General features: G+C 43.4%; 1 protein-coding gene across 1 annotated transcript in view; it reads right to left on the bottom strand.

Moving 5' to 3' along the window:
• Positions 1 to 7,630: 7,630 nt before the first annotated feature.
• SLC37A1 (solute carrier family 37 (glucose-6-phosphate transporter), member 1) overlaps positions 7,631 to 21,804 on the bottom strand; it is a 32,393-nt gene continuing 18,219 nt past the window's right edge. The window contains exons 10-19 of the mRNA XM_009708406.1: positions 21,614 to 21,745; positions 19,964 to 20,054; positions 18,421 to 18,483; positions 16,585 to 16,670; positions 15,882 to 15,930; positions 14,977 to 15,050; positions 13,419 to 13,497; positions 12,748 to 12,845; positions 11,775 to 11,820; positions 7,631 to 7,665 (exon numbers count right to left, since the gene is read on the bottom strand). Of these exons, the coding sequence (XP_009706708.1) occupies positions 7,631 to 7,665; positions 11,775 to 11,820; positions 12,748 to 12,845; positions 13,419 to 13,497; positions 14,977 to 15,050; positions 15,882 to 15,930; positions 16,585 to 16,670; positions 18,421 to 18,483; positions 19,964 to 20,054; positions 21,614 to 21,745 (753 nt within the window). The remainder of the gene's footprint in view (positions 7,666 to 11,774; positions 11,821 to 12,747; positions 12,846 to 13,418; positions 13,498 to 14,976; positions 15,051 to 15,881; positions 15,931 to 16,584; positions 16,671 to 18,420; positions 18,484 to 19,963; positions 20,055 to 21,613; positions 21,746 to 21,804) is intronic.

Below are 21,804 nucleotides of genomic sequence, written 5' to 3'. Positions count from 1 at the left end.
CGAGACCACTAACATTGGTTTTGAGAGGTGAACGTTAAACTCCAAGATATTGCAGAGGGCAAAGAAAACTAGCTCGAGCCAGTGCTTCCCCTCCTCTCTCCTGCCCAGGCAAGGACCCAGCATCACCACGTCGAGCCTAGCTCTGCAGCACGTATTTAGCCTCAAAATTGAGGAGAACAGCTCAGAAACCATGCCCAGGGACAACCCTTGTGGTTGTCCCCAAGGGCTCCCAGCGTGCCAGCCGTTGGCTTTCAGTGAGAACCTTCTTCCAAAGGGGCTTTGTTGGTGGCTGGATCCTCTCCCATCACACTCCAAGACAGCTGAAGCCATGCCTCCTTCCTAGTCTTTCATCCTCCTCTCCCTCCATTCTTCTTTTTCCTTCTCCTTTGAGTGAATTTCACTGGATTCACCTTGGATTTTTCTTTTTTTCTTTTTTTCTTTTTTTTTTAAATTCTTATCCTTCCATCTTCAGCTGCTTCCACACAACCCGGACACTGGATATGAAGGTTTTCACCTCCTTGGATCTCTCCCTCTGCTCAAGCGTTTGATGAAAACGCACTGTTGGTTCTTAGCCACTGTCTAAAAACTTCCCATAAGGCAGCAAACAAGTTTTTGGACAAGAAACTGAGAAGATCAAGAACACACAGAAATAAAGTAAACATAGAGAAATAAAGTAAAAACCCAGCAGCTCTCCACTAGAAAGGGCACAAAGTTGTGCCCGGCTCTGCTCTCCAATCCCACACCTTTTCCCTGCACTTTTTTTTCTTTTGGTTTCTCCTGCTGCTCTTCCATCATCATCACTCTGACCAGTGCTCCATTCCCCACCATCTGCCCCGGTGTCTTCACCCACCATGGCTGAAGGGGCTCCACACTCTTCCTCCTGCCCTATTTCATCCGAGAGGTGCAGTCTCCCCACCATCTGCCATCCGGCTCTCCTGCCAGCCAGGCAACCGGCTCTACACCGTCCCTCTGCCCAAGTCAGGGTGCCCACGAGCAGAGGACAAGCCAGAACCACTTACCAACAAAACAGGATTCCTGCAGAGCCCCCAAACCCTCCTTGCTGTGGTGTGTGCAAGTGTTTGACCCTTGCGCTTGCTAGAGAGAAGGCCAAAGGCAATACATCACTTTGCTTCTCTTAATAAAAAGGTGCTTTTACTCCCTTTTGTCTTCTACACATCCCTCCCCTCTCCTCCAACCCAATTACACCATATTCCCAGAGTGAGCAAGCAAGACCAGAGTTTTATTTGAAGAACCGTGCCTGTTGCTGAAGCGCTGCTGTTCGGAGGTGTGCCTCGTTCGTGTGCATGTCTGCGTGAGTCTCCGCTCTATAAATCTTTAAAGTATAGCATGCATTATGAACAGCCCCCTCCACACACACCTGAGACGTGTGGTGCCTACCATGAATTAAATATTGCTAGTGTGCTATAGCATCATATTGCAATATGCAAAACATCACCATTTCTACCCGTTTCTGCCTTGCGGAATATTATTCGTAGGAATTTTCAGAGAGTCCTCCACAAGGGTATCCGAACCTCCTAACAAGATCAAGACAACCCACCACTACCTGAGAGCGGCCACATGCTCTTCTCACGCCTTTGGAGTCCCACTTCTCCCCAGTACCGCCGCTGCTCTCTGGGTACATCTGCTCCGTGTCTCTTTCGATGCGATCACTTGAGAGCCTGCCAGCTTCAGCAAACGGCTCTGCTTCATATTCTGAAGGTGAGGGGGTTTAAGCTTGGCCGAGTTCTCCCAAGACACAAAATCCATCACTGCGGATCACTATGTGAAAGCATCCTGCCCTTGGCATCCCAGTCCGGCCTCCCCCAGCCAGCGCATCCCCCCAGGGAGCGTTGGCTGCTGCAGACAGCCCGGGTACCTGTACGGGCAGAGCCCAGCAAAGGCTGCATGCTCCAAAACGATCCAGGATTTGATTCTGGGTGAATCAAACTCTAATTCACCAAGTAATTGCTTGGATAAACTTGCCTGAAAACAGACTGATGCCACAGAATACTAAACTTGCCGGAAAGTCACGCAGCACCCAAGTGCCCACTAGATCCATTTTTTGGCCTAAAAATAAGACTGGCAAGACAGTTTATCATGGGGCTGCTTCTTGTTGTTCTCAGCAGAACACATTTACATGGACAATTTCAACTGTTCTTGAAAAACAGAGGCAGCAAAAACATCATAGAAGGCAGTTCCTGATGTTTACAGGGATGCACAAGGTGAATGTACCAGAGCTGCTAATCATTCATTTTGACTGCTTTTGTGGGTCTGGGAAGGCTGGAAAAACTGTGTATGGGAACCATTCTGCGCTGGGGAATAACATTTCCTTTCTGATGACACACAGAAATGACATTTAGATGCTGCTTTGACAGACGCATTATTTTATTAGAGGATTTCAAGCAGGCAAATACAGGACCTTTGTTTTCCCTGTTACTATATGACTTACATCTTCTGTAACTTTTCTACCAAGAGGTCTCATTTCAAATGACAGCGATGTGAAAATTATTCTGAGAACTAGATGTGTTAGTTCTACTTCAGATGTTCAGGGGATTTAATCCATTCACCATTTCTAGGCGCTTTGCTGGAGAAGGATTTCATCCTCCTCAAAAAATTATTTGCTGAAATCTGGGGCAAGTTTAGAGTCTCGTGATGTGCCTGAGAGCGAAGCGTATGGGAAGTTAGTCTGTCTAATGTAGCTCTAATACAGATATCAGCCCTAAAATACACATTCTTAGGCTTCTCTGCCCGCACCTTGGATTTGCCAGTCAGCCCAGTTCTGCCTTTCTGGGCTGGTGACCCCCATTTTGAGAACTGCCGCTGTAAAAATCAGAGCAAGGAAACCAGGTGGTTTCTCTCTTTTTCTCTCCACTTTCAGCAACCCCACCGTTTTGTAAGCAGGCAGGCAGACCACCCGTGGTCGTGGATTCCCCTCAGGGCCAAGCAAGCGAGCAAACTTTCTTACTTCCAAACCCCTAACACAGCCGAGGGGAAAGTAAAGAGCTGGCGCTGAGCTGAACGCCCGCACGCTTGGGTGGGCTGGTGGTGCCCCCAGCACAGGCGACCCAGGTCCTTCGTCTATTTGGGAGGGAGAATATGCTTTTGAGACATTTTAGTGACCTCTTCTGTTCTCTGTTAACATCCTTTCTTCCTTTCATGTAACTGGAAAGCTGCAGCCAGAGGAAAAGCTGGAGGAAGCTTTATAAAGACTTCTAACAGGGATGGCTAAATGGAATCTCTTAACACGTATCGGTATAAAACCAAACCTGCAGATTCTGCCACAGAACGACACAACGTCCAGCTGTTTCCTACCAGACAATCAGAGCGATTTAACAATAGATTCAGAACCTGCTGTACTTATTAAGCTGAAGTCTCCCGTGGCCTGTGGTGAAATTGGGTGACTCAGACTTCAATGTAATACTCCGTCCTCTGCAGCGGAAATAACATCACTGTGGCTGGCAGAAGATTCAGAAGAAACCCTTTCCTTCCAAAAGTTTTGCCTGTACGTCACTCGGTTACGATGGGCCGCCTATACCGACTACCCTTCGTATCACAAAAAAGAGGTGAGAACTCAGAAATTATCGATCATTTTGTCGCTTCTCTTTTGAGCTAGGCTCCCTGTACCTACTGGGCAGTGAAATCCAGCCCTTTCAGCCTGATCCCGATTTGTGCTGCATATATATACACATATATATACACACACACAGAGGCAGATCTGTATCCCTCTTGATTTAGCATATGAACTCAGGCTGCTGCTTCAAGTTCTGGCCTCAATGCGAGAAGCTGCTGCTTGTTTCTGAATAACCTAAGAACTCCAGGTCACCTGTTGAGGATTTAGGTACCAGATAAACTAAAAAGAACTTCAGTGCCCAAGACTGCACGGACTTAAATAAAATTTATGGATTCTCCGAACGCTTGCTCCTGAGCTACACAAGTGAGAGGGGAATCAGTTCCTTGGTGTAAAGGCTGGAAGGGATTACCCCTCCGCTGGAGCCTGCGAGTATAAATTGCAAAAGTACTCACAGTCAGGAAAGGTTCAGCAACTTCACCTCACCTCGCTCGGCCGCACTTCATCTCTCCAATACCACCTCACCCAGCTTTTGCCTTCTGTGAATCTTTACCTGAAAGAAAGAAAGAAACAAACAAATTAACTCGGTCATAGATGGCAGACCACACAAAGTCAATTTTCTAACAAATACAAAATCCACATCCTGCGACACCGGGGGAAACCTGACAAGCTCAGGGCCAGGCTTATGCAAGGAAGTGACGTCCAGGGGTGAGGCAAACTGAGAAATAAGTTTTTAGTTCAATTTTTTCTGTTATATTTTTAAAAACACACTATAAATATGATTAGAGCCAGAGAATCGATTAGTATGATGGTAAATAAATGCAAGTATCAGAGTAATTCGGGTTCTAAGACGTTATTTTTGAAGCACTACCTCTAGCCCCGAGCCCAGATTCAGTTAACTGTGGTAACCTGAGGGTGATGGAAGCGGGCTCCACACGGACAGGCCTGTGCCTTGCCTGGAAAGCACATCCAAAATTTCCAGCTCATTCAAGTTTTCTACTAGCTGCTCATCCAACCCTGCCATCACACGAGCAAGGGAGCATGCTGACGCCAAAAAAGTGAAAAATCAACGGAACGCTACTGGATGCGAGTCCCACAACAGCTCCACAGGGACCTGCAGAAGCCCTTGGCTGCCGCAGCGCTGAGACAGGGCGTCACCCCCACCCTCACAGGTGTTTCTTGCAAGCACAGCAACCAAGTGGGTCCTGGAAAGTAAAAAAATAAAAATAAAAATTACAGCTGTGAGCACAAAAATTCCAAACTCCAAATCACAGAATCGATGAGGTTGGACGAGACCTCTGGGATCATCAAGTCCAACCTTTGCCCTAACACCCCCATGTCAGCTAGAGCATGGCACTAAGTGCCACGTCCAGTCTTTTCTTAAACACCTCCAGGGATGGGGACACCACCACCTCCCTGGGCAGCCCATCCCAATGCCTAACGACCCTTTCTGTGAAGAAACCCCTCCTCATTTCTAGCCTGAACTTCCCCTGGCGCAGTCTCAGACTACATGAACCCGCCATCAGTTGACAAATCAGAAGGTTGTTCAGGCCAAAGCACCTAGGTAGCTTACTGCTCACGTACACCTAACTAACATGTGGGAAGCGACCCAGCAGCTGACCAGCTCCTCACCCAGCCGCCGCAGCCCCCTCCCGCGGGATGGGACCCCCGGGGCTCCCAGGCTCTCCCGAGGCCAAGCCCAGTGCCCACCAGAAGCGGACAGGGAGAGCAGCCCCTCGCTCCCGCCTGCGAACACCCCTCAGCACCTTTGGGGGGAGGTGGCTCTTCCCCTCCCTTTTCCTTTTTTTTTTTAATCCCAACACCAGATTTTCACCTCTCTCCGTAGTTTTCCACTCAACTCAGTCTTTTGCACTTCGCCTTCTTTGCATTTTTACCATTACCCCATCCCACATTCACATTTCTATAGCACCCCAATTACACCCTGCATTTTAATAATGCGCCATCATTTGATGTCCTCCTCTTTCTTTTCATTCCCAAAATTGAACCATCTTTCTGTCTTTGCCTTTCCCTTTTTTAATCTGTAGCCAATTTTTCATACACAAAAGCCCTTACTCTTTTTTAGATGAAATCTGTTCAAGCTCTTGAATGCAGCCTTCTGCTGACTTCTGCCAACGGGTACTTTACTTCCTTTTGCCTTTGCTTTTTGGGTTTTTTTTAAACCTCACTGACATGCAGATATACCTCTAGGAGGGAAGAGACAGATTCATTTCTATTTATTTACATCTGGATAGTTATTTAACAGCCACAAGCAAGGCTATTCTATGGATATGTGTACGTACCCTTATTCTACGGCACAGCATACATGTATCAACTCACAACCAGACAGTCCCTTACGATGTGAAGTCGTGGCGTAAAACATTAATGAAAAGAGTTTTTAATTGTCTTCCATTCCTGAATGGCTGGAAAAGCCTGGAAGGAAGACGGCAATTGACCACCGGGAAGGAAATATTTTTGCAATCCCATCTCAGTGAGACACGTTACCTGAGACACATCAGCCTTTTTAACAGCATTCCAACGTCTATCCTTCCGTGGCAGGACACGTGAAGGCAGTTTAGCATCCTCTTCTGCCTGAAACAAACAACTGGACCAAAGGGAGCATTGTGGAAACGTGGCTAAGTATTTGTCAGATGCTTTTGTACGAAAAGGGGGGAGAAAAACCCTACCCTTGGTATCATCATGAGGTGAAGAAAACATCCTTAAAATCCTCTCGATAAGTACGGCATCAAAAGAGACTTTCAACACATTTTTGACAGCTAATTTCCTGATGCAGGGGATGAGCGGGTTCCCTGAAATACGCCTAAGGGAAGTTTGGCGCTTGTATTCACAGCGTACAGAGGTGCGAAAGTTTCACTGCAGCAGAAAGGTAACTGGTATACTTCACCAAGAGAGAAATACAGAGGAAAAAACACAAATAAACCCCAAGCATCAGCTGGTGATGTTAACTAATTCTCTCCTTACTCCAAACTGGAAACTAACCAAAAGGAGGGAGACAAAACAACCAACGCTCTACAGCAACCCAGTTCGTTAAACTCCGAGGCAGCAAGACACGTAACCCAACGTTAAGGTCACTGGACATGAGGCTGGAGCACACCAGCAGTTAAATCCCCTTGTTCCCCCTCCCCACTTTTAAGGATGACAGATTTTTAACTTGGCATGGCAGACAATGTAGTTCCAGGTTACCAAAGGCCCAGAGGACGCAGATGCAAACCTCCCAGCGACCGGTGTCCGGGCCCTCCACGGCCACGGCCGGCGAGCAGGGGAAGGGTCCCGACCATCGCCTGGCTAACTGAGCCGAGAGCAAAACAAAAATCACAACAGACCGGCTGTAAGGTGAAAGTGATGTAGTTCAGCAATCAGAACATCCTATCAGATGAACTCTGAGGTTGGGACTAATCATGAAATAATCTAATCTAACCTCCTGTATAATACACAGGCCATAAAATTTCATTCAGACCAGAGAATGCCACCGTTACCAATTCTGGGCCTCATCATTTGATAGGATTGTAAACAATCTTCCTCAAATTAATTCCATATGAAGAACAGTCACCTCCAACAGCTCTAAACATCCTCTGATCTTATTTATACCATTTTACGTCTACCTCATTTTGAGCAGCACTTCTCATATGAACAACCCCACACATCAGGGGCTGGAGAAACCTACCAGCAGCAACCTAACAGATTCCCAAGCGTGAACATGTGAGGTCAGGCAACGTCTGAGGCAGTGTGACACCGGCACAAACACACATGGAGCACTACCATCATCATTCTAAGGATATTACGCCAGAAACACGGGCGATAACCTCCCGAAGCGGATGGCAGAATCCCTTCTGGAATTTCCTAACCAGCCAAACATAGAGGAGTAGGTGTCATCAGTGCACGGTGCAGGTTAGCAGTTCAGCTTCGAGGGAAAAGAAGTCTCAAAGTGACCTGTGAATACACCACCACCTTCCCTTCCCTATTCACCTTTTTCCCACCCTGTTAACCCTTCCTACACACCAGAGACAAACCTCCACTGCGGCGCGTCCGGCAGCAGCCGGGTGCTCACCAGGGTACACGTTCTCCACTGCACGATCCTGCTCCGAATCAGGCGGAACAAAACCTTGGATCTCAGTCTCCCTTCTTTTATAAAATGCCCCAGCCATTATTCACCTATTCCTGGGAGGCACTTTGGGCACATTTTGATGAGAAATTCTGTCCAAGACCCTCAGACACCTTTTTCTAATCAAAAATTGTTTTCCTTTCCAAGCAGTTTTTCCCCAGTGCATCTTGTTTTGGATATTGTTATCTCTGGTAGAGGCATACAAACTCCATCGAACATCATAACAGAACCAAGACAATAAATGTTCAAGATGATTAGAGGTAGAGAGAAAAGCTTTTCAATTTCAATTCCATATAAATTCAAGGGCAAGCAAAGTCGACAACAACAAAAGTCACCTTAAAACTATGCTGTAGGAGCTGGACTCAGTCCCTGACTCAGGTGAGCGTCCTCCTTTCCTACTAGACCAAAATAAGGAGGCAGAATATACCCATCTGATGCAGCTGATTGGAAATACTGATGTTGTACAGCCCATAATCCCACTAAATGAAAAAAAAAACAAACCACAAAACGAAACACAAAAATCACATGTTCAAGTTGAGAAGGGCACTGTTTCCAAAATACAGGCTCTAATTTGTTCTCCTAATGAACCATTTTCATTACCCTCACAAGAGACAGGAGCGCTGTCCCAGCAGGGACGTTTATCCTTCCAACCAATAAATGGAGCATTTCTTCACGGAGATGTAAATGATGAAGTAATCAACATTTCTCATTTTAAAGAAGAATCTATTTTTATTCAACACAGGACAGTAAATGAATAAAATTCACAATAACCAGCATTAAAAAACCCAAACAAACAAACAAAACCAAACCCTGCAGTCTTATTTAAATTTGGCTCTACCTACTGGTCGCTCACATTTCTACATACAAAATTTTGTCAGTCTTGCCCATTTCCAGATTAATGGATATTGACACCCAATACTATAACAAAACACACAGTTTATTCACAACTTGGGGGACCTTTTGGGTTGTTAAAAAAGAAAAGCCAATCTTTATCTTTTTGTCCAACAAATTCGTAGCCGGGAGGAACTGAAATGCTGCACATTAGCACGGAAGGAGACATCGGCACACTCTGAGTCCTGACTCCCTCCTGCCATCGATGGAAGGAAGGACTCAGCCGGGCACCTCCAACGCTGTCGTCATCCCACACCCGAGTCACTGCAGTGCAAAAGCTATTCAAATAAATAAATAAATAACAGCAGCAGCCCCGACAAGTAAAACATGTAAAATCCAAGACACAGTTAAATATCTTCACAACCTGTAACTGTCAAATACAACTGAAAGCATTTTAACCTAAGACTTCAGCCCATAGGGAACAGCATCTCAAAATCCAAGCGCGGCAGAGTTTAAACTGTTTCGATAAACTGGTACATAGCTCTACACACCTTTTTGGGGAGAAGGGACTGGTACCTTCAGCTAAAGGAGTCCTCCGCCCCTCCCTCCTCACACAGCCATTGAAGTTGTGCCAGTACAGCTGTTTTGGGGTTGCAATGTGATATTTTCATCAGAGGCCAGATGAGTCCCCTGCTCTGGCTGGGGGCCCCTCAGAGCCAGCCTGGCCGAGCGAGGGGCAGCGTGCCGTGCCACCGGGATGGAAGTCCTTTCAAGTAATATTGCTGCACAATTCTGTTACATTGAACTGCAGCCTAAAGCTCAAACGCAGCACAGATTTATGGATTCACATGTTGAGCATCCCCACCGGTCTCAACAGGTTTACCCAAAATGTGTGAAGTTAACCATTCACGTAGGTAACCGCAGGGTCAGGGCCTACGTAGAGCATTCACTTGCAAGGACTTTGGTACTTTCCTTGAGTCTTTGTCAGACTCAGGTCTTCCCTGTACCTCTGTTCAGCAAAACAGTTAAAAATGAACACGTTCTTAGACTGCTCAAGTCAAGGATAAAGAACGTGCTGAATCAAACCAGTAAAACTCAAAGACTGAACAATTACAAAACAGCCCTGGAAATTAAGTGTTGTGCCAGCACACAGAACACAACAGCAGCAGCCGATGAGATATTTCTCCATGTCTTGCAGGACTATTTTAGTGTGCTGTTTTGTTAATCAAGTGTAAAGACTACTGCATTGTTCCACAAAACTTAGAGCATAGTTCAGAACAAGACATATACCTAAAACCTTAATAAATAGTGTTAAAAATAATACACAATTTAAATTATCTAGCCTTCATGATCTAAGTATAAACACCTCATACAAAAAAATTTCCTTTTTACTTTGTACATCTTTAAAAAAAAACCACATAAACATCTGTTTTGCAAAGGAGATAACTGTGCAAAGAAATGATATGTTTTGAAGACATTAAACCATCTATTTGCTAGGTAACACTAATTACCGAAACATTCTCTTACAACCTATCAGCTAGGTCATTTTTCCTTTCTGTTATTCTGGCTCCACATCAGAAATTCAGAGCCACTTGAAAGAGATTTCTGGTCATTAAGGCCCTAATCTGCCAATGACTTCCACGGGCACTGAAACCAGGGAGTACCCAACAGAGATCGCTGTGGCCGCGGGCACTAAAGCAGCTCATCTGCTCAGTCCTGTAGTGCTCAAGTACGACAGCTCACCGTTCTCTGCCACCCCAAGGGAACAATCTCTCATTTCAACCCAGTCTAGTGGGGCAGCACAACTATGTGAGGTTTGCACAACCAGTTTATAAGGCCCTGAAAGTCATTAGAGCCGCCCACTGGAATTCTGAGCCATCATCTCTTTTTTGTTGCTTAGGACTCCTTTTTGCACAATCCTAATTGAGGACTAACATCCATCCAGGGAGTCTGTGGAAACTGTTAACAACAGTAAATTCCTTTTTGTTACCTACCAAAAGGGTGGATGGTGTCCTTGGGATTAGAAGTAGCACTGTAGTCAAAAACTAATAATACAGTGAGGTGGTTATTGTCTGAGCAGCTTCAAAATACTAATAAGCAGTGTGTCTTAATAACCAGCTGGTATTGCCCTCTATAAAGCGATGCCCTCGATGTGCGCAAGATGACATAAGGGATACATACTTTGCTCACCGACACTAGGACATTTCACTGCTAGACTGTTACAATTTTAACTTCCTTCTGCTCTAGTTTTGACTTGTTTTTGGAAAATACACAGTTCGGCATTTTAATTAAAAACATCCTATCAAAAGAAATAAAAAGGCACTTGGTATTTCTCTTTGGCTCAGTTGAGGCGCACTGCTAAAACCTTCCCACAGTTCCTGTCTCTTCATCTGACGAATAGTTGCCATTCTGAGGTACTTATTCATGTGCAAAAATAAGAGCTTCAGGGATTTACCGGTTGCATTTCACACACTGTTTCCAGTAAACGTGCAAAGTTCTTCACCAAACAGAATCTCTTAAATATAGAATAACGCATTCCATGAAGTTTGGTTTTCAGGGAAGAGCTCTGATCACTGATGCAGTCCTTATTCCAAATCTGGTCTTGTAGTTCAGTGTTCTTTAAACCTGGGAAAGAACAGCAACAAGGCAGGAAAAGTTGAGGTGTGAGGCGTAACTGCCACTGACTTCAAAACGCAGGCTCCATCCCTTGCCATGTGTTTTTCTATTCTCTGTCCATTTTACTTCTTCAAAACTACAACCAAGGGGCTCAATTTAGATTTTGCATATACAAGCGTAACCCTATTGATTCAGTGGATTTTTTGTTTCTCAATTCAAAACACTGTAAATTCAGAGTCACCCTTTCCTTTAAGGAGACCTCTTGGAAAAAGTTACATTTGAAACTATTAATAAACACAGAGCAAGCGATTGAGTAGCTTATTCCCCACCTGCATGCTCCATGATGAAACCCAGGAAGATTACATATTTGGGAAAAAAACAAACCACAACCAAGAGACTGTGACAGAGATGTGTTTTCAGATACTTTTCAAAATAAGATGTTCTAAAGAAAAATGTTCATGATTTGAAAACATCAAACTGAGATTACTCTTTTGAAGTAAAATTAAAACAGACGGAAATGGACATACAGAAACCTTAACACGTTCAATCTACATCTAGGTATTATTGGGCAGAGGCTTAGTAACATGTTTTTAAACTGTTATTAAAGAGCAACAGCCATGCATAACACTTACAGGGTACGATGTGCATTACACCGAAGTTCCTTCTGAATAAGACGGAGTAAGAACTGTAAAAACAGTCACAGTATCTGTGTTAGTATCTATACAGATACACAAATAAGCTATATTTCAGGCCAAGATGTTCACTGCTGTTTGAGGAGTTCCTCATTTGAAACATTACCCTGTAAAACTGAACTCCGTTAAAAAATAAAAAAAAAAAAAAGAGATTTACAGATGCTCAGTTAAAATTTGGAAGAGGAGTTTTCACAAGGAACAGGTAAGAGGAAAACAATTTCCTCTTCGCAACTGAGAAATCAACTGCATAAAAACCAGAATGGCTTTCCGAAGTTTACCAGCAGACATGTAAAGAAACCAGCAGAGGGAACCCAAGACTTCAAGAAAACATGGCAGATAGAAATTTTGGAGCATAAAAGTATTTTAGCTGCCATTCTGAAAAACTGAAAAGCTTTAATCACACAATCCTGGTTACTGTCAAAAGTTAGGATGCCAGTTTTTCGTCTAATCTAGTACAGCAGTTTTAGGGCCCACCTGGAGAATGTAATGTATTAACTTTCAACACTTCCATTAATATGGTGATTTTGGTGATATAGCAATATAGCAAAACATTTGGTATCACTTTGCTAAACCGGCTTTAAAGGAAACAGAAGTAATTCTTCCATGGGTGGAATCTGAGGCATCGTCTAGGTCTGTATTATGAAGGTTTACTTACAATTCTGCCTGCTGTAATCTGCTCAGCCAGCAATTAACAAATATGTATTTGCTCAGAAACTGAAGTGCATCAGAATCCGCACTTTTGATTAAAATTAGATGAGAATTTAAAAATGAGCAAATTTGATCTTTAACTGAAAATTTCCTACACAATTGGAAATTTCTTACAAGATGGGAGTGTTGAAATTGCAAAAGGAAAATTTGCATTTTAAGGTAGTTTAGCACAAAGGAAATACATGGCAACTAAACAGTATTTTTAGACTTACTAGCAAGGCACATGCATCTGCCATCATGAGCATGTAAAACACGTTGTTCCAGCCAGATGGGGAAATAAGACCAGCTAAGAGAGGCCCCAAAGCTGCACCTAAAATATAAAATTGATATAGTCAGAATTATGCAATGTAAGATTTACTATGTTGAAAGATGGTTATTCTGAGTTAGAATATCAATTTCTCCACCTAGTTATCTCAGTGTTACACTACGTACTAAAATGTCCCAGAAAGCGCAAAACATTTACCGGTACAGCTGCAAGCCAATGGGAAACCTAACACGGGGGAAGCTGGAAGACTAGAAGTTTGAGAAATGCCTGCCTTTGGCTCAACAAAATGCCTATCCAGTATTAAGCTGAATCCTACTCAATTTTCCCTTCCACCTACCACTGCGGAGGGCATGAATAAAACATCCCTAATCTCAGAAACAGCCCAATGGCACCTACTTTTGCTGTCTGTGCTCAGTATCAGTCTACCACTCTCTTCCTCCCTCCCTCCCTCTGCTGTGGGACCACTAGAGAGGTTTAAGGCTAATTTTGCTCTACTCCCCATTTCCAAAGCTGTACTGAGTCCTGGCAAAACGTGAACTGTGGAGAGCCTAGTTTCTCAAAGATCCTTTGTTTTAAGCTACCACAGCTAAGACAGGCTACCTTACAGCTCTGGCTTACCTACAGATCCCGTTCCGTCGATGATCGCTGTCACTGTGGACAAGGCTCTTGCATTCCCTTTCAGGCTTTTATGGGTACCCTAAAGTGACAAAGACTGTTTAGATCCATTCTGAGCTGAACTCTTAAAAAGTCCTTACAACATCATTTAGTTCACTCCCTTCCACGGTAGATGTACATTGTGAAGATGTCTTAAATAGCTCAGACCCTTTTACCACTACTTAAAGAAGCCTTCTGCTCCATCAACCTGTTGCCTACAGCGTTCTCCTTTATTAAATCACGTTATTTAAAGCACAGGAGTCAAGAAACTTTCTGTTCTGCACATTGTGGATTCAAGCAACAAGGATGGCCCTTCAGCTTTGCCTTATGCTGCAAGGCTGCTTCCACACAAGGGTTTTCCCCTGTGAATACAGCAAAGTTCTGCAGAACAAACAACAAAAAGATCACTGCTGTGACAGGAATACTAGAGTACCAGAATTAGGGATATATACTGAAACGCTAATGCACAGAATTCTTGAGCCAAAAGAAGTTGTTCAGTCCCAATTTTAGAAGCCAGATCTTCAGAACAAAACAACTGATAAAGGGAGTGACTTAGTAGAAAGACAGAAAAACCGAACAGTTCTGAGAACTGCTTAAACAGACGGTCCTTTATCTCCAATATACTGAGGACAATTCAGTCAGGTAATCAGTGATTTACATTTGCTCGTGTCAGATGTTTGATTGCTGACATCCTAGGAACTCTTTGGCAGTTTCAACGCTCCTCCCAAGGGGCAGGTGGGGATCTTGCCATGTCAGGTCCCACTTTCTAGCTAGCAGTCCCTTCAACAAGGCTAAAGATAAAACAGGGAATGCATGGTGGCCGCCTTTGTCTTGCCAAGATCTCCAGGCCAAGGACAGAGTTCCAGAGGACATTTGGAGATTTCTGTCCTGCTCCTTTTCCTATACTTAGAGCATTTGTTGTAAAGGAGTTTTGCCTCTTGTGTGGTGCCCTAAGGAACAAGGACCTCTGAAAGCAACCCTCAAAGCCTAGCTAATGAAAGGTATCAGGGTCAATGTTTTCACACGGCATTTATGACAGACCGACCTGATCCACCTGGAAGTGCCAGCAACCAGAGTAACAGCACAAGAAAGGGGAGAGGGTAACATGGACAAAAGTAAGGGTATGTGCCATGTACAGCTTTCCGCACTGATGGGAATTAAGTCTCCAGCTCATCTCCCACTCAGACACAGCCCCTCCCCTCATTTAAAGATGCAAAGTATAAAAGGGGACAAGGTACCTTTACAGAGACTTGACCTTGCACGCAACCTTCACATTCACTTTGGGCTGTCTTGTTAGTAGGCAAGAATAATGTAGAAGCCTCTCAGAAGCATGACACTCACTCGTACTAACACACGAGCTCTAAAACAACCTCAGTGGTCGAGTTCAGCACTGCCTATCCAGCTCCTTATCCCTTTGCTGTGGGACAATGCAGGCCCTTCACCGACAACCCTGCAGAAGTCAAAGGGCTCTCTCCAGAGGTCAAAGCTGCTACACTGGAAGCAGAGGGGAAGCCAAACTCACCAAGTCGGCAGAGACAGCGGTGGTGATCAGTGCATAAGGGCCATTCACCAGGGCACCACTGATAAGCAGCATCACTGTTGCAAGAAGGACAAAAAGGGAAAACGTGAGTTGCCCGAAAGACTGTTAACCATAACAGAAGACATTGTAGCCTATGGTTCTCAAATGGTTTAAATCCTTCTTTGGCTCCCATGGCCCCATTACAGAATTGGGAAAGGAGGAAAAGCACTATACACTCCTGTCTCCCTTCAATGCTTACTCCATGACGTGAAGTCACAAATATAACAGGAGATGGGGCTGATTCAAAAGGCACTTCCCAGGGCCTTTATTGATCCTGGCAGGTCAGAGAAAGGGGAAAATCTGACCAAACTAACCCTAAGAGCAGGGGATGGTCACAGGATCCCCCCACAAGCCCCTTCTCTGCTTGTACAGCACCAAGTCCCAGAGGGCCCATAAAACCTAACAAGGCCTTTAGTTAGATGAGATGCTGTCAGTACTTGTGTTTCAACTTCTGCTTTGAGGTAACAGATAGAAAGCCACAAGTGAATTCAGCCCATGCAAATAAAGTTAAGGTTGACATCAAGAGTACTACAAGTAGTTTTTAAACACCTCTGATATCTGGCGTAGGGAATATAATAAAGCCTGTGCTGACACAACAAGCTTGAGAAAGAAGACTAATGATACTAACTAAATCACTGTTCTCATGCTAGTCTTTACTCATTTCATAGCCCTTCTTCTTTACCCTGTAAAAAGCCTGCAAGACAAAGTCTAGGGAATTTGATTCCATACTTCCTCCTCTCAGGGAAAATATAAAATAAAAATAAATTTTAAAAAAGGGAAAGAACATCAAAGAATCATAAATGAAAGTTCACAGAAAGCTAGGCAGAAAATAATTTCAAAATACTCACCTACAGTAGCCTCAAGACCCATTTTACTGACTGCAGAGAACATGTACAACTGTAAAGACGAAAAAACAAACATGTTGAATAACAACATATGGACTAATCCTCGGCTACCCATTTTCCCCATGTTAACTACAAAATATCTTGGTTGGTATTATGTGACAGCTAGTTCTAGGTTTTACAAAACTCTTTTAGATCACAGCAGAATTATTGTTTGATTGGACACAGGAGGGAGATAAGAGGTATGCTGCTATTCCCCAGTATGAAACACAGAAGAAAGGGCTGTGTTATGAGACGACTCAATTTTAAACTCTCAAATTGCCAGTTTCAACACAGCAGAGAATACTGTTCACAAAAGATTCAAAGAAAAATGCATCTCATACGTCCAACTGCCAGTTTTCCAACAGCTGTAGCACAGAAATCCTAAGCCTTTGAGCAGCTAAAATTCTGGCTAAGAACTGAACATCAAATTTTACAAGAGTGGTAAACTTCCCATGTAATCCTATAACAAGCAATACATTAGACTTGTTTGCTCGTTTAGTAAAGGTAGCCCCAATGTCTGTACTTGCTCACATGCTTGACTTTTCATGCCAGCTTTTAACCTGGCCTGAATTCTTTATATCCAAGATAGAAGATGCTGTCTGCAGAACTTCCCAAGGAATGCTGTCAATGTCTCAGCCACAGCTGTAAGAGAGGGGCAAACTCTTACTGTGGGTGCTGCAAGCAATAACATCATTCCGCAGGTTGATGCCCTCTTCTCCAGCCTGTCTGAAATCAGGCCTGCCAAAATTCCACCTGAAAGAAGAGATAGGTGTGTGAGGAAAACACTCTGTGCGTGTTTTACAGAAAAGACATCAGTTCTACTTAGTGAAACCCAACCCAGATTAAAACAGTAGGATACGACTTTTAATGTACAGTTATACACAGCAGCATAGAGCACGAGACTGACAACATAATTTGCACTTAACAATATCCTTATTAACCCAACCAGTTTTGCCTTGGAAGATAACAGAAGCACACACTTGTTGTTCTTCATTGTTTATTCCAACCAAATATCCAAGATGACAGAGGTGGGGGCAGAACAGTGATAGAAGAAATATTTAGAAATCATTGTTCTGCTGCTTTTGAATGCAAAAAGCCTTTTCGCCAGGTGCCCCATGGCCCGACTACTGGCATTCTTGAATCCAGCTGTGCCCAGCTACTCACTGGTCTCTTAAGTCTTCACATGCAAGAGTAAACTTGGCTCTTGAGTGCTCTGTCCACGTCACACTGCAACCAAGGGAAAGGAGCTATTCTAGATCCTGGGGCAAATGAAATATTTGGTTTTCTCTCCAGGCTGTCACTCCAGGCTCTTTAATTTTCCCTACTTCTTGTGTTTGCCAACGACTGTACGCAGAAGCCTAATTGGACTAATTGGAGCCTGTGGCAGGAGGGGGATGGAAGGCCTGAGGGAAAGACCTGCCAAAATGATAACGGGAACTTGGTACAGGGGGAAGGAACGGACGTTCTCTGGATTCTCCAGACTCCTAAGTATTGCTGGGCCTGCCTCTCCCTTCCCAGCTGCCCATCTCCAAAGCGCTCACATCCCACTTGAATTCAAATGTAAATGCCAAAGGTCCAAGCAACACTGGCATATTGTTAAGCTCATATTCACAGTGGAGTAAGATGCTGCTGAAAGAAGTTGCCGACATCTCTGAGGTACTACTGACTGGCTTCTAGCTATCTGGGATGAAATAAGCAGTGAGAAATGGCAGAAGTCACATGCAGCACAAGACTAGAACAGTAACTGCAACACACCTGGACACCTGCATCTTGAACTACCAGGGTCTACATAGCTTTTGATCCAGTGAAACTTCTCGGTCATGAGCATCATTTTCCCTTAGACTGATACAGGGCTTATTTCCATAATGGAACTGGAGGAGGTGGAGAGGGGATGGGGGTGTGGGTGTCATAAATCAGCTGGGCATCAAAATGATGCTTGTTTTACTCTAAGCTATAGTGTCTGCACTGGCATTAAAAAAAAAAATCAATTATTCAGTGGTCAGCTCACAAATGACAAAGGAATAGTTTCATCCTTCTTATTATTACAGTTTTATCACATACAGTTATGAGAGCCATCAATATAGTGCCAATATATGAGCCAAAACAAAAATAATCAAAACATCTGTGGCCATTTGCCCCTGTGCCCATAAAAATACACAACAGTACAAGCTGGGATAGTTCTGTTATGTTAGAGTGACAAAAGGAAGATATTTTGGCAGGTGGTATGACCAAGACTCATGGGCCAGAGCTCATGGTGCCAAAAGATTCTATATTTGGCTCTTACAGTCTGTACTGGACAGTATCACTGGCTCTGAGAGATGTTCATTTTAAAGATATTTTGCTAGGTTTTCAACAACCAGCCCAGCTCTCAGCTTAGTACCTTCACTGCCACTCTTCTTCAGTGGACATAAGACACAAGGATTAATAATACACGTAAGCTGTGTGTACCACAGCTTTTCCTAAACTGGTCTGATTAAGGATGAAATATTAATATAAAACTTACCAAAGATTCCACCCACATCAAACAGTGTAGAAAGGTCCCCAGCTCTTTTAGCATCAAGATGCTCTAGTGACAGAAGAAAAACATTTGTCTCATTTCCAGACCACAAAACGCAGAAATCTCAACACAGCCTTGTCATGCTAGGATAAAGGCATCTTACAGCAGCATTGTTTGTTCACAGGAATAAGCTACCACAAGCTGTCATTGTGTATGACAAATAAGAATGTATCATAACTGGGCATTCAGGGATACAGTCTTTTGAATGCAATTACACTCAGGACAGGACATTTTACCATTTTAACTATAGATACAGCCCAAGCAATAGAGCTGTTGATTGTTAAAGTCTGGGCTATCAATATTCCCATTTGTGAACAGCCACAGATTCATAAACAGTTAACAAACGCTCGTGAGGCTCTTTGCTCTAAAAGCATGATTAGTGTACATTTGGATCATTTCTAGAGACTCATCCTGGAGGCCTCCATCACACAACCAGTAATATTCATCATTAAATTACGTCTGGCAACCCTGCTTGGCACAACATGCGCTGTGCAGTTTACAGGGACTGTGAAGAGACAGTGATTTCCTTAACTCCACTGTTTGCACATACTTACGTTTAGTCTAATGTAGTTACTGCTACGCTATGGGGTCAGATTTCCAAAAGTGCATCAGGAAGTTGGGCAACCCAGTCCTATTGTGTTAAGTTTCAAAAGGAGCTGAATTTCTAAACTCCTTTGGTATTTTTTTAAAATACACTGAAATACATTTTAAAATACTCTGAAATTGATTTGAAAGAGCAGTATGTGCTGAAACACTGGGGTCAGTGGCACTACCAGAACCCCACCAACATCTGCCACAGCACAGACGGCAGTACTACGGTAAAGAGCATTAACCTTTCTACTAAAAGCCCGCTGCTTTGAAGGTACCCAGTCCTGCAGCACCGGTTATTTGGAATCCACACACAGTAGCCTTTAGCTATAGGATTTGCAGCTCTATGTGTTTTCATAGGGTGTTCAACCTGTTTCTCTCTGCTGGTTGTTACTGCCATACTTGTCCAGCACAGCTTTTTTGGTAGCTGGGTGTTTAAACGTCATATCATGGCTCACAAGAACATGAATTTCTCTGGCTAGGGAGAACTCCTTTCTCTGCACTCTACAGCACAAACCAAAAAAAGCAGTACTGAACACATAAAGAAGCTAATATAGATTATTTGTATACGTTTTAATAAGGCACTTCAACCATGTAAAAACATTATTAGAAAGTAGATCTCTTGGACTGGTTTGCAAGAGCCAAAGACATGGCATTGATGCTTGGAATTGTGGAAGATAAGTCAGATTCTTTTTTTGTTTGCTTGTTTTGAAAATGCCCTCTCATAATACTGAATTCATAAAACTGAGAGCATGTTAGGTGGTGACTTACAACTCTCCTGCTACTGTAGCAAAGATAGCTTATTTCAGAAGCCGTAATGTTTATTTTCTTACTTATTTCAAGCTCTTATTTCCAGACACTTTGTAGTCATAATTCTGTATCCCCTTACTGTGACACTTACCTACATTTGTGATATAGAGGGGAAGCCAGAAGAGGAAAGTATAGCTCACCAGCTTTGCAAACAGAAGACAAAGGGAGAATTCTATGACTCCCTGAGAGAATAAACAAAATAGGAAGTTAGTATCTTGATAGAGCCTGCTATTTACTTTCAAAGACCATTATGAAAATGGTCTCTAAGAAGCATTTAGGCTTTTCTTTTTCTCTCTCAAGAACTCCCAAGAAGCATTCTTCCCCTGCGAGCACAAAGCTTACAATCAGAGCAGACGTGTTTTCTCTTAATTATACTGACTTGATCGAAGAGAGAACACTAAAATGAACAGGAAGGATTTGATATTGTTTGGGACATCTGAATCGTTTATTCTGCTCAAGTAGAGCTTTCATACAGCATTATAGCAGATTTGGAGTGTATTCCAGAGAAATTGGCGTATTTTTGTGTTCTTTGGATCCTTCCTTCAGATTTCTCTCTTACTGTTTAACTCTTTAGAAAAAGCCAGTATGATGCAGTTGAAATCAGTATATGGTAAGAGCACACTACAGACAGGGCACATGCCTATTTAAAATATTAATTTGTTCCATCCTTTTTCCTGCTGGGTATATGAAAAGTTTACTGACTGCACAGAGCTGCAACCAAACTGCTGAATTAACCTATCTTCATTCCCCTCACCATCTGATATACTTCTGTTTGAAACCGGACTCCTTAAATCCCTGGTACGGAGTACTGCAGTACAGCACGGACAACACACATACACAGCTCGCTCCACTTCACATATAGCTGTGATCCTTCCCAACAAGAGGCAGGAAAAATACTACAGAGTTACAGAGATTCCAGGTGGCAACAGCAGCAATTTTTCTACCCATTACTTTCACTTTGCCACAGGAAAATCAGTTGAGACAGAGGACCAGACTGGACAGGATGAGAAGATGCAGGAATACAGCAGTTTGGTGCTGGAGATTTCCTCCCCTACCTTTATCCAAATCAATCTGCATGTAATTCTACTTGTGCAACCTAGTGAAGCTGCTAGGCTTTAAGCTGAGAGGACAATCAAGGCCAATAGTCCCTGACCTAAAGGAAACTTCCTTTCCTTTTACCGGTAGTCCAAAGGTCTGGGCTGTCCGAGGCTTCTCAATATAAAGCATACAAAGATTTTAAAATTAAAGCTTTTAAAAACAATGTTGAGGAGTGTAAAAGGGAAGTTGTGGAAGGAAGTTCTGATGTACAGAAGTGCTTATAGACTCGGTCTGCTATTCTACCCTTCATATCCATGTGTCATTAACTAAGATCAGTAAACTTTTACATTATAGGCTGCTCTAGTATTAGTTATAATGAGGTAAAAAAAAAAACACACAACTTTTATACGGGTACCGGAGCCTAGAAGCATGTAGTTTCTAAGACGCAACCAAGGAGCTTATGCCATCTGCTTACCAGGGAAGAGAGTACTCCTGTATCAATTTTCACTCCTCCTCTGAGAGGGGTACACCTTGTCTTGCCTACCAGAATCTGCTTTAGCCTATATACACCAAAGTTGCCAATCAAAGCTTGTGATGCAAAGTTAATGTCACCTATCACTCCATCTAGAACTTCACGGAAATATGAATTCTGAGGCAAAACTTAATTCTTAGAGGAACCGGCAAAAATAGTATGTGTACTCACAGGTATTCGCAAGGCTCCAAGGAAGCTGATCGCTGATCTCCCGTGTCTGCCTTCCTCAGTGACCACAGTGCCGGTGCTCAGTGACACACTGCAGTTTTCACCGTCAATAAGCAAATGCTGCATCTCTGGATCCTGTAATTTTCCCCAGCAACATCATATGAAAAACAAAGGCACAGTGCATCAAAACACAT

Source organism: Cariama cristata, unplaced genomic scaffold (genome assembly GCF_000690535.1).
Source record: "Cariama cristata isolate BGI_N322 unplaced genomic scaffold, ASM69053v1 scaffold17029, whole genome shotgun sequence".
Taxonomy (NCBI): Eukaryota; Metazoa; Chordata; class Aves; order Cariamiformes; family Cariamidae; genus Cariama; species Cariama cristata.
This window is presented reverse-complemented; position numbering and strand designations above follow the sequence as displayed.